Source organism: Narcine bancroftii, chromosome 12 (genome assembly GCF_036971445.1).
Source record: "Narcine bancroftii isolate sNarBan1 chromosome 12, sNarBan1.hap1, whole genome shotgun sequence".
In the NCBI taxonomy this organism is placed as follows: Eukaryota; Metazoa; Chordata; class Chondrichthyes; order Torpediniformes; family Narcinidae; genus Narcine; species Narcine bancroftii.
The window spans coordinates 58,601,026-58,616,399 of NC_091480.1; the positions used below are offsets into that span (position 1 = coordinate 58,601,026).

At 65.7% G+C, this 15,374-nt stretch overlaps 1 protein-coding gene across 1 annotated transcript in view; it reads left to right on the top strand.

Annotated features, from left to right (window-relative positions):
• The window catches only part of LOC138746632 (collagen alpha-1(II) chain-like), a 36,341-nt gene extending 21,175 nt beyond the window's left edge, over positions 1–15,166 (top strand). The window contains exons 15-21 of the mRNA XM_069904920.1: positions 722–885; positions 1,896–1,981; positions 2,166–2,434; positions 8,418–8,581; positions 13,183–13,320; positions 13,872–14,035; positions 15,020–15,166. Of these exons, the coding sequence (XP_069761021.1) occupies positions 722–885; positions 1,896–1,981; positions 2,166–2,434; positions 8,418–8,581; positions 13,183–13,320; positions 13,872–14,035; positions 15,020–15,166 (1,132 nt within the window). The remainder of the gene's footprint in view (positions 1–721; positions 886–1,895; positions 1,982–2,165; positions 2,435–8,417; positions 8,582–13,182; positions 13,321–13,871; positions 14,036–15,019) is intronic.
• Positions 15,167–15,374: the final 208 nt, after the last annotated feature.

Sequence of the window (15,374 nt, forward strand, 5' to 3'; positions counted from 1 at the left end):
AACTGTGCACGGGACTCACGGTGCATTCAAACCCAGGGACAGCAACTGGGCACGGGGTTCCCGTTGCAGTCGGACCCAGGGACAGGAACTGTGCACGGGGCTCCCGGTGAGGTCCGACCCAGGGACAGGAACTGGGCACGGGGCTCCCGGTTGGTCGGACCCAGGGACAGGAACTGGGCACAGGGCTCCCAGTTGGTCGGACCCAGGGACAGGAACTGGGCACAGGGCACCCGGTTGGTCGGACCCAGGGACAGGAACTGGGCACGTGGCTCTCGGTGTGGTCGGTCCCAACGACACAGACACGGTAACTGTGCACGGGGCTACCGGTGCAGTCGGACCCAGGGACAGGAACTGGGTACGGGGTTCTCGGTGAGACGGACCTAAGGACAGGGATGGGGCACGAGGCTCCCAGTTGGTCGGACCCAGAGACGGGAACTGTGCACAGGGCTACCGGTGTAGTCGGACCCAGGGACAGGAACTGGGCACGGAGTTCCCGGTTGGACGAACCCAGGGACAGAGACTGCGCACGAGGATCCCGGTTGGTCGGACCCAGGGACAGGAACTGGGCACTGGGCTCCCGGTTGGTCGGACCCAGAGACAGGAACTGGGCACGGAGCTCCCGCATGCTCGGACCCAGGGACAAGAACTGGGCACGGGGCTCCCGGTTGGTCGGACCCAGAGACAGGAACTGGGCATGGGGCTCCCGGTTGGGCGGACCCAGGGATAGGAACTGGGCACTGGGCTCCGGGTGTGGTAGGTCCCAACGACACAAAGATGGGAGCTATGCACGGGACTCACGGTGCATTAAGACCCAGGGACAGCAACAGGGCACGGGGTTCCCGTTGCAGTCGGACCCAGGGACAGGAACTGTGCACGGGGCTCCCGGTGAGGTCGGACCCAGGGACAGGAACTGGGCACGGGGCTCCCGGTTGGTCGGACCCAGGGACAGGAACTGGGCACAGGGCTCCCAGTTGGTCGGACCCAGGGACAGGAACTGGGCACGGGGCACCTAGTGTGGTCTGTCCCAGCGACACAGAGTCGGGAACTGTGCACGGGGCCCCGGTGTAGTCGTTCCCAGCAACACAGAGGCTGGAACTGTGCACGGGGCTCCCGGTGTAGTCGCTCACAGCAACACAGAGGCGGGGACTGTGCACGGGGCTCCCGGTGTAGTCGGACCAAGGGACAGGAACTGGGCACGGGACTCCTGGTTGGTCGGACCCAGGGACAGGAACTGAACACGGGGCTCCCGGTTGGTCGGACCCAGGGACATGAACTGGGCACGGGGCTCCCGGTTGGGCACGGGGCTCCCGGATGGTCGGACCCAGGGACAGGAACTGTGCACGGGGCTCCCGGTGAGGTCGGACCCAGGGACAGGAACTGGGCACGGGGCTCCCGGTGTAGTCGCTCCCAGTAATAGAGACGGGAACTGGGCACGGGGCTCCCGGTGTAGTCGCTCCCAGCATCAGAGACGGAAACTGGGCACGGGTTCCCGGATGGTCGGACACAGAGACAGGAACTGGGCAAGCTGCTCCCGCTTGGTCGGAGCAAAGGACAGGAACTGGGCACGGGGATCCCGAATGGTCGGACCCAGGGACAGTAAATGGGCACGGGGCTCCCGTTGTGTTCGGTCCCAGCGACACAGAGACGGTAACTATGCACGGGGCTACCGGTGTAGTCGGACCCAGGAACAGGAACTGGGCACGGGGTTCCCAGTTGGACTAACCCAGGGACAGGGACTGCGCACGAGGATCCCGGATGGTCGGACCCAGGGACAGGAACTGGGCACGGTGTTCCCAGTTGGACTAACACAGGGACAGGAACTGGGCACGTGGCTCCCATTGTGGTCGGTCCCAGCGACACAGAGACGGTAACTGTGCACGGGGCTACCGTTGTAGTCGGACCCAGGGACAGGAACTGGGCACGGGGTTCTCGGTTAGTCGGACCTAAGGAGAGCGACGGGGCACGAGGCACGAAGCTCCCAGTTGGTCGGACACAGAGATGGGAACTGTGCACAGGGCTACCGGTGTCGTCGGACCCAGGGACAGGAACTGGGCACGGGGTTCCCGGTTGGACGAACCCAGGGACAGAGACTGCGCATGAGGATCCCGGTTGGTCGGACCCAGGGACAGGAACTGGGCACGGGGCTCCCGGTTGGCCGGACCCAGAGACAGGAACTGGGCACGGAGCTACCGCATGCTCGGACCCAGGGACAAGAACTGGGCCCGGGGTCCCGGTTGGTTGGGCACGGGGCTCCAGGTTGGTCGGACCCAGGGACAGGAACTGGGCACGGGGCACCCGGTTGGCCGGACCCAGGGACAGGAACTGGGCACGTGGCTCCTGGTGTGGTCGGTCCCAGCGACACAGATACGGTAACTGTGAACGGGGCTACCGTTGCAGTCGGACCCAGGGACAGGAACTGGGTACGGGGTTCTCGGTGAGACGGACCTAAGGACAGCGACGGGGCACGAGGCACGAAGCTCCCAGTTGGTCGGACCCAGAGATGGGAACTGTGCACAGGGCTACCGGTGTAGTCGGACCCAGGGACAGGAACTGGGCACGGGGTTCCGGGTTGGACGAACCCAGGGACAGAGACTGCGCAAAAGGATCCCGGTTGGTCGGACCCAGGGACAGGAACTGGGCACGGGGCTCCCGGTTGGCCGGACCCAGAGACAGGAACTGGGCACGGAGCTCCCGCATGCTCGGACCCAGGGACAAGAACTGGGCACAGGGCTCCCGGTTGGTCGGACCCAGAGACAGGAACTGGGCATGGGGCTCACGGTTGGGCGGACCCAGGGATAGGAACTGGGCACGGGGCTCCGGGTGTGGTAGGTCCCAACGACACAAAGATGGGAACTGTGCACGGGGCTCACGGTGCATTCGGACCCAGGGACAGGAACTGGGCACGGGGTTCCCGTTGCAGTCGGACCCAGGGACAGGAACTGTGCACGGGGCTCCCGGTAAGGTCGGACCCAGGGACAGGAACTGGGCACGGGTCTCCCGGATGGTCGGACCCAGGGACAGTAAATGGGCATGGGGCTCCCGGTATGGTCGGTCCCAGCGACACAGAGACGGTAACTATGCACGGGGCTACCGGTGTAGTCGGACCCAGGGACAGGAACTGGGCACGGGGCTCCCAGTTGGTCAGAGCAAGGGACAGGAAATGGGCACGGGGCTACCGGATGGTCGGACCCAGGGACAGTAAATGGGCATGGGGCTCCCGGTGTGGTCGGTCCCAGCGACACAGAGACAGTAACTATGCACGGGGCTACCGGTGTAGTCGGACCCAGGGACAAGAACTGGGCACGGGGTTCCCGGTTGGACGAACCCAGGGACAGGGACTGCGCACAAGGATCCCGGTTGGTCGGACCCAGGGACAGGAACTGGGCACGTGGCTCCCGGTGTGGTCGGTCCCAGCAACACAGAGACGGTAACTGTGCATGGGGCAACCGGTGTAGTCGGACCCAGGGACAGGAACTGGGCACGGTGTTCTCGGTTGGACGGACCCAAGGACAGGGACTGGGCACGAGGCTCCCGATTGGTCGGACCCACGGACAGGAACTGGGCACAGGGCTCCCAGTTGGTCGGACCCAGGGACAGGAACTGGGCACGGGGCACCTAGTGTGGTCTGTCCCAGCGACACAGAGTCGGGAACTGTGCACGGGGCCCCGGTGTAGTCGTTCCCAGCAACACAGAGGCTGGAACTGCGCACGGGGCTCCCGGTGTAGTCGCTCACAGCAACACAGAGGCGGGGACTGTGCACGGGGCTCCCGGTGTAGTCGGACCAAGGGACAGGAACTGGGCACGGGACTCCTGGTTGGTCGGACCCAGGGACAGGAACTGAACACGGGGCTCCCGGTTGGTCGGACCCAGGGACATGAACTGGGCACGGGGCTCCCGGTTAGGCACGGGGCTCCCGGATGGTCGGACCCAGGGACAGGAACTGTGCACGGGGCTCCCGGTGAGGTCGGACCCAGGGACAGGAACTGGGCACGGGGCTCCCGGTGTCGTCGCTCCCAGTAATAGAGACGGGAACTGGGCACGGGGCTCCCGGTGTAGTCGCTCCCAGCATCAGAGACGGAAACTGGGCACGGGTTCCCGGATGGTCGGACACAGAGACAGGAACTGGGCAAGCTGCTCCCGCTTGGTCGGAGCAAAGGACAGGAACTGGGCACGGGGATCCCGAATGGTCGGACCCAGGGACAGTAAATGGGCACGGGGCTCCCGTTGTGTTCGGTCCCAGCGACACAGAGACGGTAACTATGCACGGGGCTACCGATGTAGTCGGACCCAGGAACAGGAACTGGGCACGTGGCTCCCGGTGTGGTCGGTCCCAGCGACACAGACACGGTAACTGTGAACGGGGCTACCGGTGCAGTCGGACCCAGGGACAGGAACTGGGTACGGGGTTCTCGGTGAGACGGACCTAAGGACAGCGACGGGGTACGAGGCACGAAGCTCCCAGTTGGTCGGACCCAGAGATGGGAACTGTGCACAGGGCTACCGGTGTAGTCGGACCCAGGGACAGGAACTGGGCACGGGGTTCCGGGTTGGACGAACCCAGGGACAGAGACTGCGCACAAGGATCCAGGTTGGTCGGACCCAGGGACAGGAACTGGGCACGGGGCTCCCGGTTGGCCGGACCCAGAGACAGGAACTGGGCACGGAGCTCCCGCATGCTCGGACCCAGGGACAAGAACTGGGCACGGGGCTCCCGGTTGGTCGGACCCAGAGACAGGAACTGGGCACGGGGCTCCCGGTTGGCCGGACCCACGGACAGGAACTGGGCATGGGGCTCCCGGTTGGCCGGACCCAGAGACAGGAACTGGGCATGGGGCTCCCGGTTGGGCGGACCCAGGGATAGGAACTGGGCACGGGGCTCCGGGTGTGGTAGGTCCCAACGACACAAAGATGGGAACTATGCACGGGACTCACGGTGCATTCAGACCCAGGGACAGCAACAGGGCACGGGGTTCCCGTTGCAGTCGGACCCAGGGACAGGAACTGTGCACGGGGCTCCCGGTGAGGTCGGACCCAGGGACAGGAACTGTGCACGGGGCTCCCGGTAAGGTCGGACCCAGGGACAGGAACTGGGCACGGGTCTCCCGGATGGTCGGACCCAGGGACAGTAAATGGGCATGAGGCTCCCGGTATGGTCGGTCCCAGCGACACAGAGACGGTAACTATGCACGGGGCTACCGGTGTAGTCGGACCCAGGGACAGGAACTGGGCACGGGGCTCCCGGTTGGTCAGAGCAAGGGACAGGAAATGGGCACGGGGCTACCGGATGGTCGGACCCAGGGACAGTAAATGGGCACGGGGCTACCGGTGTAGTCGGACCCAGGGACAAGAACTGGGCACGGGTTTCCCGGTTGGACGAACCCAGGGACAGGAACTGGGCACGTGGCTCCCGGTGTGGTCGGTCCCAGCAACACAGAGACGGTAACTGTGCACGGGGCAACCGGTGTAGTCGGACCCAGGGACAGGAACTGGGCACGGTGTTCTCGGTTGGACGGACCCAAGGACAGGGACTGGGCACGAGGCTCCCGATTGGTCGGACCCACGGACAGGAACTGGGCATGGGGTTCCTGGTTGGACGAACCCAGCGACAGGGACTGCGCACAAGGATCCCGATTGGTCGGACCCAGGGACAGGAACTGGGCACGTGGCTCCTGGTATGGTCGGTCCCAGCGACACAGAGACGGTAACTGTGTACGGGGCTACCGGTGTATTCGGACCCAGGGACAGGAACTGGGCACGGGGTTCTCGGTTGGACGGACCCAAGGACAGGGACTGGGCACGAGGCTCCCGGTTGGTCGGACACAGGGACAGGAACTGGGCACGGGGCTCCCGGTTGGTCGGACCCAGGGACAGGAACTGGGCACGGGGCTCCCAGTTGGTCGGACGCAGGGACAGGAACTGGGCACGGGGCACCCAGTGTGGTCTGTCCCAGCGACACAGAGTCGGGAACTGTGCACGGGGTCCCGGTGTAGTCGTTCCCAGCAACACAGAGGCTGGAACTGTGCACGGGGCTCCCGTTGTAGTCGCTCACAGCAACACAGAGGCGGGGACTGTGCACGGGGCTCCCGGTGTAGTCGGACCCAGGGACAGGAACTGGGCACGGGGCTCCCGGATGGTCGGACCCAGGGACAGGAACTGTGCACGGGGCTCCCGGTGAGGTCGGACCCAGGGACGGGAACTGGGCACGGGGCTCCCGGTGTAGTCGCTCCCTGTAATAGAGACGGGAACTGGGCACGGGGCTCCCGATGTAGTCGCTCCCAGCATCAGAGACGGAAACTGGGCACGGGTTCCCGGATGGTCGGAAACAGAGACAGGAACTGGGCACGGTGCTCCCGCTTGGTCGGAGCAAGGGACAGGAACTGGGCACGGGGATCCCGGATGTTCGGACCCAGGGACAGTAAATGGGCACGGGGCTCCCGGTTGGTCGGACCCAGGGACAGGAACTGGGCACGGGGCTCCCAGTTGGTCGGACGCAGGGACAGGAACTGGGCACGGGGCACCCAGTGTGGTCTGTCCCAGCGACACAGAGTCGGGAACTGTGCACTGGGTCCCGGTGTAGTCGTTCCCAGCAACACAGAGGCTGGAACTGTGCACGGGGCTCCCGTTGTAGTCGCCCACAGCAACACAGAGGCGGGGACTGTGCACGGGGCTCCCGGTGTAGTCGGACCCAGGGACAGGAACTGGGCACGGGGCTCCTGGTTGGTCGGACCCAGGGACAGGAACTGAACACGGGGCTCCCGGTTGGTCGGACCCAGGGACATGAACTGGGCACGGGGCTCCCGGATGGTCGGACCCAGGGACAGGAACTGTGCACGGGGCTCCCGGTGAGGTCGGACCCAGGGACGGGAACTGGGCACGGGGCTCCCGGTGTAGTCGCTCCCAGTAATAGAGACGGGAACTGGGCACGGGGCTCCCGATGTAGTCGCTCCCAGCATCAGAGACGGAAACTGGGCACGGGTTCCCGGATGGTCGGACACAGAGACAGGAACTGGGCACGGTGCTCCCGCTTGGTCGGAGCAAGGGACAGGAACTGGGCACGGGGATCCCGGATGTTCGGACCCAGGGACAGTAAATGGGCACGGGGCTCCCGGTTGGTCGGACCCAGGGACAGGAACTGGGCACAGGGCACCCGGTTGGTCGGACCCAGGGACAGGAACTGGGCACGTGGCTCTCGGTGTGGTCGGTCCCAGCGACACAGACACGGTAACTGTGCACGGGGCTACCGGTGCAGTGGGACCCAGGGACAGGAACTGGGTACGGGGTTCTCGGTGAGACGGACCTAAGGACAGGGACGGGGCACGAGGCTCCCAGTTGGTCGGACCCAGAGACGGGAACTGTGCACAGGGCTACCGGTGTAGTCGGACCCAGGGACAGGAACTGGGCATGGAGTTCCCGGTTGGACGAACCCAGGGACAGAGACTGCGCACGAGGATCCCGGTTGGTCGGACCCAGGGACAGGAACTGGGCACTGGGCTCCCGGTTGGTCGGACCCAGAGACAGGAACTGGGCACGGAGCTCCCGCATGCTCGGACCCAGGGACAAGAACTGGGCACGGGGCTCCCGGTTGGTCGGACCCAGAGACAGGAACTGGGCATGGGGCTCCCGGTTGGGCGGACCCAGGGATAGGAACTGGGCACGGGGCTCCGGGTGTGGTAGGTCCCAACGACACAAAGATGGGGACTGTGCACGGGACTCACGGTGCATTCAAACCCAGGGACAGCAACTGGGCACGGGGTTCCCGTTGCAGTCGGACCCAGGGACAGGAACTGTGCACGGGGCTCCCGGTGAGGTCCGACCCAGGGACAGGAACTGGGCACGGGGCTCCCGGTTGGTCGGACCCAGGGACAGGAACTGGGCACAGGGCTCCCAGTTGGTCGGACCCAGGGACAGGAACTGGGCACAGGGCACCCGGTTGGTCAGACCCAGGGACAGGAACTGGGCACGTGGCTCTCGGTGTGGTCGGTCCCAGCGACACAGACACGGTAACTGTGCACGGGGCTACCGGTGCAGTCGGACCCAGGGACAGGAACTGGGTACGGGGTTCTCGGTGAGACGGACCTAAGGACAGGGACGGGGCACGAGGCTCCCAGTTGGTCGGACCCAGAGACGGGAACTGTGCACAGGGCTACCGGTGTAGTCGGACCCAGGGACAGGAACTGGGCACGGAGTTCCCGGTTGGACGAACCCAGGGACAGAGACTGCGCACGAGGATCCCGGTTGGTCGGACCCAGGGACAGGAACTGGGCACTGGGCTCCCGGTTGGTCGGACCCAGAGACAGGAACTGGGCACGGAGCTCCCGCATGCTCGGACCCAGGGACAAGAACTGGGCACGGGGCTCCCGGTTGGTCGGACCCAGAGACAGGAACTGGGCATGGGGCTCCCGGTTGGGCGGACCCAGGGATAGGAACTGGGCACGGGGCTCCGGGTGTGGTAGGTCCCAACGACACAAAGATGGGAACTATGCACGGGACTCACGGTGCATTAAGACCCAGGGACAGCAACAGGGCACGGGGTTCCCGTTGCAGTCGGACCCAGGGACAGGAACTGTGCACGGGGCTCCTGGTGAGGTCGGACCCAGGGACAGGAACTGTGCACGGGGCTCCCGGTAAGGTCGGACCCAGGGACAGGAACTGGGCACGGGTCTCCCGGATGGTCGGACCCAGGGACAGTAAATGGGCATGGGGCTCCCGGTATGGTCGGTCCCAGCGACACATAGACGGTAACTATGCACGGGGCTACCGGTGTAGTCGGACCCAGGGACAGGAACTGGGCACGGGGCTCCCGGTTGGTCAGAGCAAGGGACAGGAAATGGGCACGGGGCTACCGGATGGTCGGACCCAGGGACAGTAAATGGGCACGGGGCTACCGGTGTAGTCGGACCCAGGGACAAGAACTGGGCACGGGTTTCCCGGTTGGACGAACCCAGGGACAGGAACTGGGCACGTGGCTCCCGGTGTGGTCGGTCCCAGCAACACAGAGACGGTAACTGTGCACGGGGCAACCGGTGTAGTCGGACCCAGGGACAGGAACTGGGCACGGTGTTCTCGGTTGGACGGACCCAAGGACAGGGACTGGGCACGAGGCTCCCGATTGGTCGGACCCACGGACAGGAACTGGGCATGGGGTTCCTGGTTGGACGAACCCAGCGACAGGGACTGCGCACAAGGATCCCGATTGGTCGGACCCAGGGACAGGAACTGGGCACGTGGCTCCTGGTATGGTCGGTCCCAGCGACACAGAGACGGTAACTGTGTACGGGGCTACCGGTGTATTCGGACCCAGGGACAGGAACTGGGCACGGGGTTCTCGGTTGGACGGACCCAAGGACAGGGACTGGGCACGAGGCTCCCGGTTGGTCGGACACAGGGACAGGAACTGGGCACGGGGCTCCCGGTTGGTCGGACCCAGGGACAGGAACTGGGCACGGGGCTCCCAGTTGGTCGGACGCAGGGACAGGAACTGGGCACGGGGCACCCAGTGTGGTCTGTCCCAGCGACACAGAGTCGGGAACTGTGCACGGGGTCCCGGTGTAGTCGTTCCCAGCAACACAGAGGCTGGAACTGTGCACGGGGCTCCCGTTGTAGTCGCTCACAGCAACACAGAGGCGGGGACTGTGCACGGGGCTCCCGGTGTAGTCGGACCCAGGGACAGGAACTGGGCACGGGGCTCCCGGATGGTCGGACCCAGGGACAGGAACTGTGCACGGGGCTCCCGGTGAGGTCGGACCCAGGGACGGGAACTGGGCACGGGGCTCCCGGTGTAGTCGCTCCCTGTAATAGAGACGGGAACTGGGCACGGGGCTCCCGATGTAGTCGCTCCCAGCATCAGAGACGGAAACTGGGCACGGGTTCCCGGATGGTCGGAAACAGAGACAGGAACTGGGCACGGTGCTCCCGCTTGGTCGGAGCAAGGGACAGGAACTGGGCACGGGGATCCCGGATGTTCGGACCCAGGGACAGTAAATGGGCACGGGGCTCCCGGTTGGTCGGACCCAGGGACAGGAACTGGGCACGGGGCTCCCAGTTGGTCGGACGCAGGGACAGGAACTGGGCACGGGGCACCCAGTGTGGTCTGTCCCAGCGACACAGAGTCGGGAACTGTGCACGGGGTCCCGGTGTAGTCGTTCCCAGCAACACAGAGGCTGGAACTGTGCACGGGGCTCCCGTTGTAGTCGCTCACAGCAACACAGAGGCGGGGACTGTGCACGGGGCTCCCGGTGTAGTCGGACCCAGGGACAGGAACTGGGCACGGGGCTCCCGGATGGTCGGACCCAGGGACAGGAACTGTGCACGGGGCTCCCGGTGAGGTCGGACCCAGGGACGGGAACTGGGCACGGGGCTCCCGGTGTAGTCGCTCCCTGTAATAGAGACGGGAACTGGGCACGGGGCTCCCGATGTAGTCGCTCCCAGCATCAGAGACGGAAACTGGGCACGGGTTCCCGGATGGTCGGAAACAGAGACAGGAACTGGGCACGGTGCTCCCGCTTGGTCGGAGCAAGGGACAGGAACTGGGCACGGGGATCCCGGATGTTCGGACCCAGGGACAGTAAATGGGCACGGGGCTCCCGGTTGGTCGGACCCAGGGACAGGAACTGGGCACGGGGCTCCCAGTTGGTCGGACGCAGGGACAGGAACTGGGCACGGGGCACCCAGTGTGGTCTGTCCCAGCGACACAGAGTCGGGAACTGTGCACGGGGTCCCGGTGTAGTCGTTCCCAGCAACACAGAGGCTGGAACTGTGCACGGGGCTCCCGTTGTAGTCGCCCACAGCAACACAGAGGCGGGGACTGTGCACGGGGCTCCCGGTGTAGTCGGACCCAGGGACAGGAACTGGGCACGGGGCTCCTGGTTGGTCGGACCCAGGGACAGGAACTGAACACGGGGCTCCCGGTTGGTCGGACCCAGGGACATGAACTGGGCACGGGGCTCCCGGATGGTCGGACCCAGGGACAGGAACTGTGCACGGGGCTCCCGGTGAGGTCGGACCCAGGGACGGGAACTGGGCACGGGGCTCCCGGTGTAGTCGCTCCCAGTAATAGAGACGGGAACTGGGCACGGGGCTCCCGATGTAGTCGCTCCCAGCATCAGAGACGGAAACTGGGCACGGGTTCCCGGATGGTCGGACACAGAGACAGGAACTGGGCACGGTGCTCCCGCTTGGTCGGAGCAAGGGACAGGAACTGGGCACGGGGATCCCGGATGTTCGGACCCAGGGACAGTAAATGGGCACTGGGCTCCCGGTTGGTCGGACCCAGGGACAGGAACTGGGCACAGGGCACCTGGTTGGTCGGACCCAGGGACAGGAACTGGGCACGTGGCTCTCGGTGTGGTCGGTCCCAGCGACACAGACACGGTAACTGTGCACGGGGCTACCGGTGCAGTCGGACCCAGGGACAGGAACTGGGTACGGGGTTCTCGGTGAGACGGACCTAAGGACAGCGACGGGGCACGAGGCTCCCAGTTGGTCGGACCCAGAGACGGGAACTGTGCACAGGGCTACCGGTGTAGTCGGACCCAGGGACAGGAACTGGGCATGGAGTTCCCGGTTGGACGAACCCAGGGACAGAGACTGCGCACGAGGATCCCGGTTGGTCGGACCCAGGGACAGGAACTGGGCACTGGGCTCCCGGTTGGTCGGACCCAGAGACAGGAACTGGGCACGGAGCTCCCGCATGCTCGGACCCAGGGACAAGAACTGGGCACGGGGCTCCTGGTTGGTCGGACCCAGAGACAGGAACTGGGCATGGGGCCCCCGGTTGGGCGGACCCAGGGATAGGAACTGGGCACGGGGCTCCGGGTGTGGTAGGTCCCAACGACACAAAGATGGGAACTGTGCACGGGACTCACGGTGCATTCAAACCCAGGGACAGCAACTGGGCACGGGGTTCCCGTTGCAGTCGGACCCAGGGACAGGAACTGTGCACGGGGCTCCCGGTGAGGTCCGACCCAGGGACAGGAACTGGGCACGGGGCTCCCGGTTGGTCGGACCCAGGGACAGGAACTGGGCACAGGGCTCCCAGTTGGTCGGACCCAGGGACAGGAACTGGGCACAGGGCACCCGGTTGGTCGGACCCAGGGACAGGAACTGGGCACGTGGCTCTCGGTGTGGTCGGTCCCAGCGACACAGACACGGTAACTGTGCACGGGGCTACCGGTGCAGTCGGACCCAGGGACAGGAACTGGGTACGGGGTTCTCGGTGAGACGGACCTAAGGACAGGGACGGGGCACGAGGCTCCCAGTTGGTCGGACCCAGAGACGGGAACTGTGCACAGGGCTACCGGTGTAGTCGGACCCAGGGACAGGAACTGGGCACGGAGTTCCCGGTTGGACGAACCCAGGGACAGAGACTGCGCACGAGGATCCCGGTTGGTCGGACCCAGGGACAGGAACTGGGCACTGGGCTCCCGGTTGGTCGGACCCAGAGACAGGAACTGGGCACGGAGCTCCCGCATGCTCGGACCCAGGGACAAGAACTGGGCACGGGGCTCCCGGTTGGTCGGACCCAGAGACAGGAACTGGGCATGGGGCTCCCGGTTGGGCGGACCCAGGGATAGGAACTGGGCACGGGGCTCCGGGTGTGGTAGGTCCCAACGACACAAAGATGGGAACTATGCACGGGGCTACCGGTGTAGTCGGACCCAGGAACAGGAACTGGGCACGGGGTTCCCAGTTGGACTAACCCAGGGACAGGGACTGCGCACGAGGATCCCGGTTGGTCGGACCCAGGGACAGGAACTGGGCACGGTGTTCCCAGTTGGACTAACACAGGGACAGGAACTGGGCACGTGGCTCCCATTGTGGTCGGTCCCAGCGACACAGAGACGGTAACTGTGCACGGGGCTACCGGTGTAGTCGGACCCAGGGACAGGAACTGGGCACGGGGTTCTCGGTTAGACGGACCTAAGGACAGCGACGGGGCACGAGGCACGAAGCTCCCAGTTGGTCGGACCCAGAGATGGGAACTGTGCACAGGGCTACCGGTGTCGTCGGACCCAGGGACAGGAACTGGGCACGGGGTTCCCGGTTGGACGAACCCAGGGACAGAGACTGCGCATGAGGATCCCGGTTGGTCGGACCCAGGGACTGGAACTGGGCACGGGGCTCCCGGTTGGCCGGACCCAGAGACAGGAACTGGGCACGGAGCTACCGCATGCTCGGACCCAGGGACAAGAACTGGGCCCGGGGTCCCGGTTGGTTGGACCCAGGGACAGGAACTGAGCACGGGGCTCCAGGTTGGTCGGACCCAGGGACAGGAACTGGGCACGGGGCACCCGGTTGGCCGGACCCAGGGACAGGAACTGGGCACGTGGCTCCCGGTGTGGTCGGTCCCAGCGACACAGACACGGTAACTGTGAACGGGGCTACCGGTGCAGTCGGACCCAGGGACAGGAACTGGGTACGGGGTTCTCGGTGAGACGGACCTAAGGACAGCGACGGGGCACGAGGCACGAAGCTCCCAGTCGGTCGGACCCAGAGATGGGAACTGTGCACAGGGCTACCGGTGTAGTCGGACCCAGGGACAGGAACTGGGCACGGGGTTCCGGGTTGGACGAACCCAGGGACAGAGACTGCGCACAAGGATCCCGGTTGGTCGGACCCAGGGACAGGAACTGGGCACGGGGCTCCCGGTTGGCCGGACCCAGAGACAGGAACTGGGCACGGAGCTCCCGCATGCTCGGACCCAGGGACAAGAACTGGGCACGGGGCTCCCGGTTGGTCGGACCCAGAGACAGGAACTGGGCACGGGGCTCCCGGTTGGCCGGACCCACGGACAGGAACTGGGCATGGGGCTCCCGGTTGGTCGGACCCAGAGACAGGAACTGGGCATGGGGCTCCCGGTTGGGCGGACCCAGGGATAGGAACTGGGCACGGGGCTCCGGGTGTGGTAGGTCCCAACGACACAAAGATGGGAACTATGCACGGGACTCACGGTGCATTAAGACCCAGGGACAGCAACAGGGCACGGGGTTCCCGTTGCAGTCGGACCCAGGGACAGGAACTGTGCACGGGGCTCCCGGTGAGGTCGGACCCAGGGACAGGAACTGGGCACGGGGCTCCCGGTTGGTCGGACCCAGGGACAGGAACTGGGCACAGGGCTCCCAGTTGGTCGGACCCAGGGACAGGAACTGGGCACGGGGCACCTAGTGTGGTCTGTCCCAGCGACACAGAGTCGGGAACTGTGCACGGGGCCCCGGTGTAGTCGTTCCCAGCAACACAGAGGCTGGAACTGTGCACGGGGCTCCCGGTGTAGTCGCTCACAGCAACACAGAGGCGGGGACTGTGCACGGGGCTCCCGGTGTAGTCGGACCAAGGGACAGGAACTGGGCACGGGACTCCTGGTTGGTCGGACCCAGGGACAGGAACTGAACACGGGGCTCCCGGTTTGTCGGACCCAGGGACATGAACTGGGCACGGGGCTCCCGGTTGGGCACGGGGCTCCCGGATGGTCGGACCCAGGGACAGGAACTGTGCACGGGGCTCCCGGTGAGGTCGGACCCAGGGACAGGAACTGGGCACGGGGCTCCCGGTGTAGTCGCTCACAGTAATAGAGACGGGAACTGGGCACGGGGCTCCCGGTGTAGTCGCTCCCAGCATCAGAGACGGAAACTGGGCACGGGTTCCCGGATGGTCGGACCCAGGGACAGTAAATGGGCACGGGGCTCCCGTTGTGTTCGGTCCCAGCGACACAGAGACGGTAACTATGCACGGGGCTACCGGTGTAGTCGGACCCAGGAACAGGAACTGGGCACGGGGTTCCCAGTTGGACTAACCCAGGGACAGGGACTGCGCACGAGGATCCCGGATGGTCGGACCCAGGGACAGGAACTGGGCACGGTGTTCCCAGTTGGACTAACACAGGGACAGGAACTGGGCACGTGGCTCCCATTGTGGTCGGTCCCAGCGACACAGAGACGGTAACTGTGCACGGGGCTACCGGTGTAGTCGGACCCAGGGACAGGAACTGGGCACGGGGTTCTCGGTTAGACGGACCTAAGGACAGCGACGGGGCACGAGGCACGAAGCTCCCAGTTGGTCGGACCCAGAGATGGGAACTGTGCACAGGGCTTCCGGTGTCGTCGGACCCAGGGACAGGAACTGGGCACGGGGTTCCCGGTTGGACGAACCCAGGGACAGAGACTGCGCATGAGGATCCCGGTTGGTCGGACCCAGGGACAGGAACTGGGCACGGGGCTCCCGGTTGGCCGGACCCAGAGACAGGAACTGGGCACGGAGCTACCGCATGCTCGGACCCAGGGACAAGAACTGGGCCCGGGGTCCCGGTTGGTTGGACCCAGGGACAGGAACTGGGCACGGGGCTCCAGGTTGGTCGGACCCAGGGACAGGAACTGGGCACG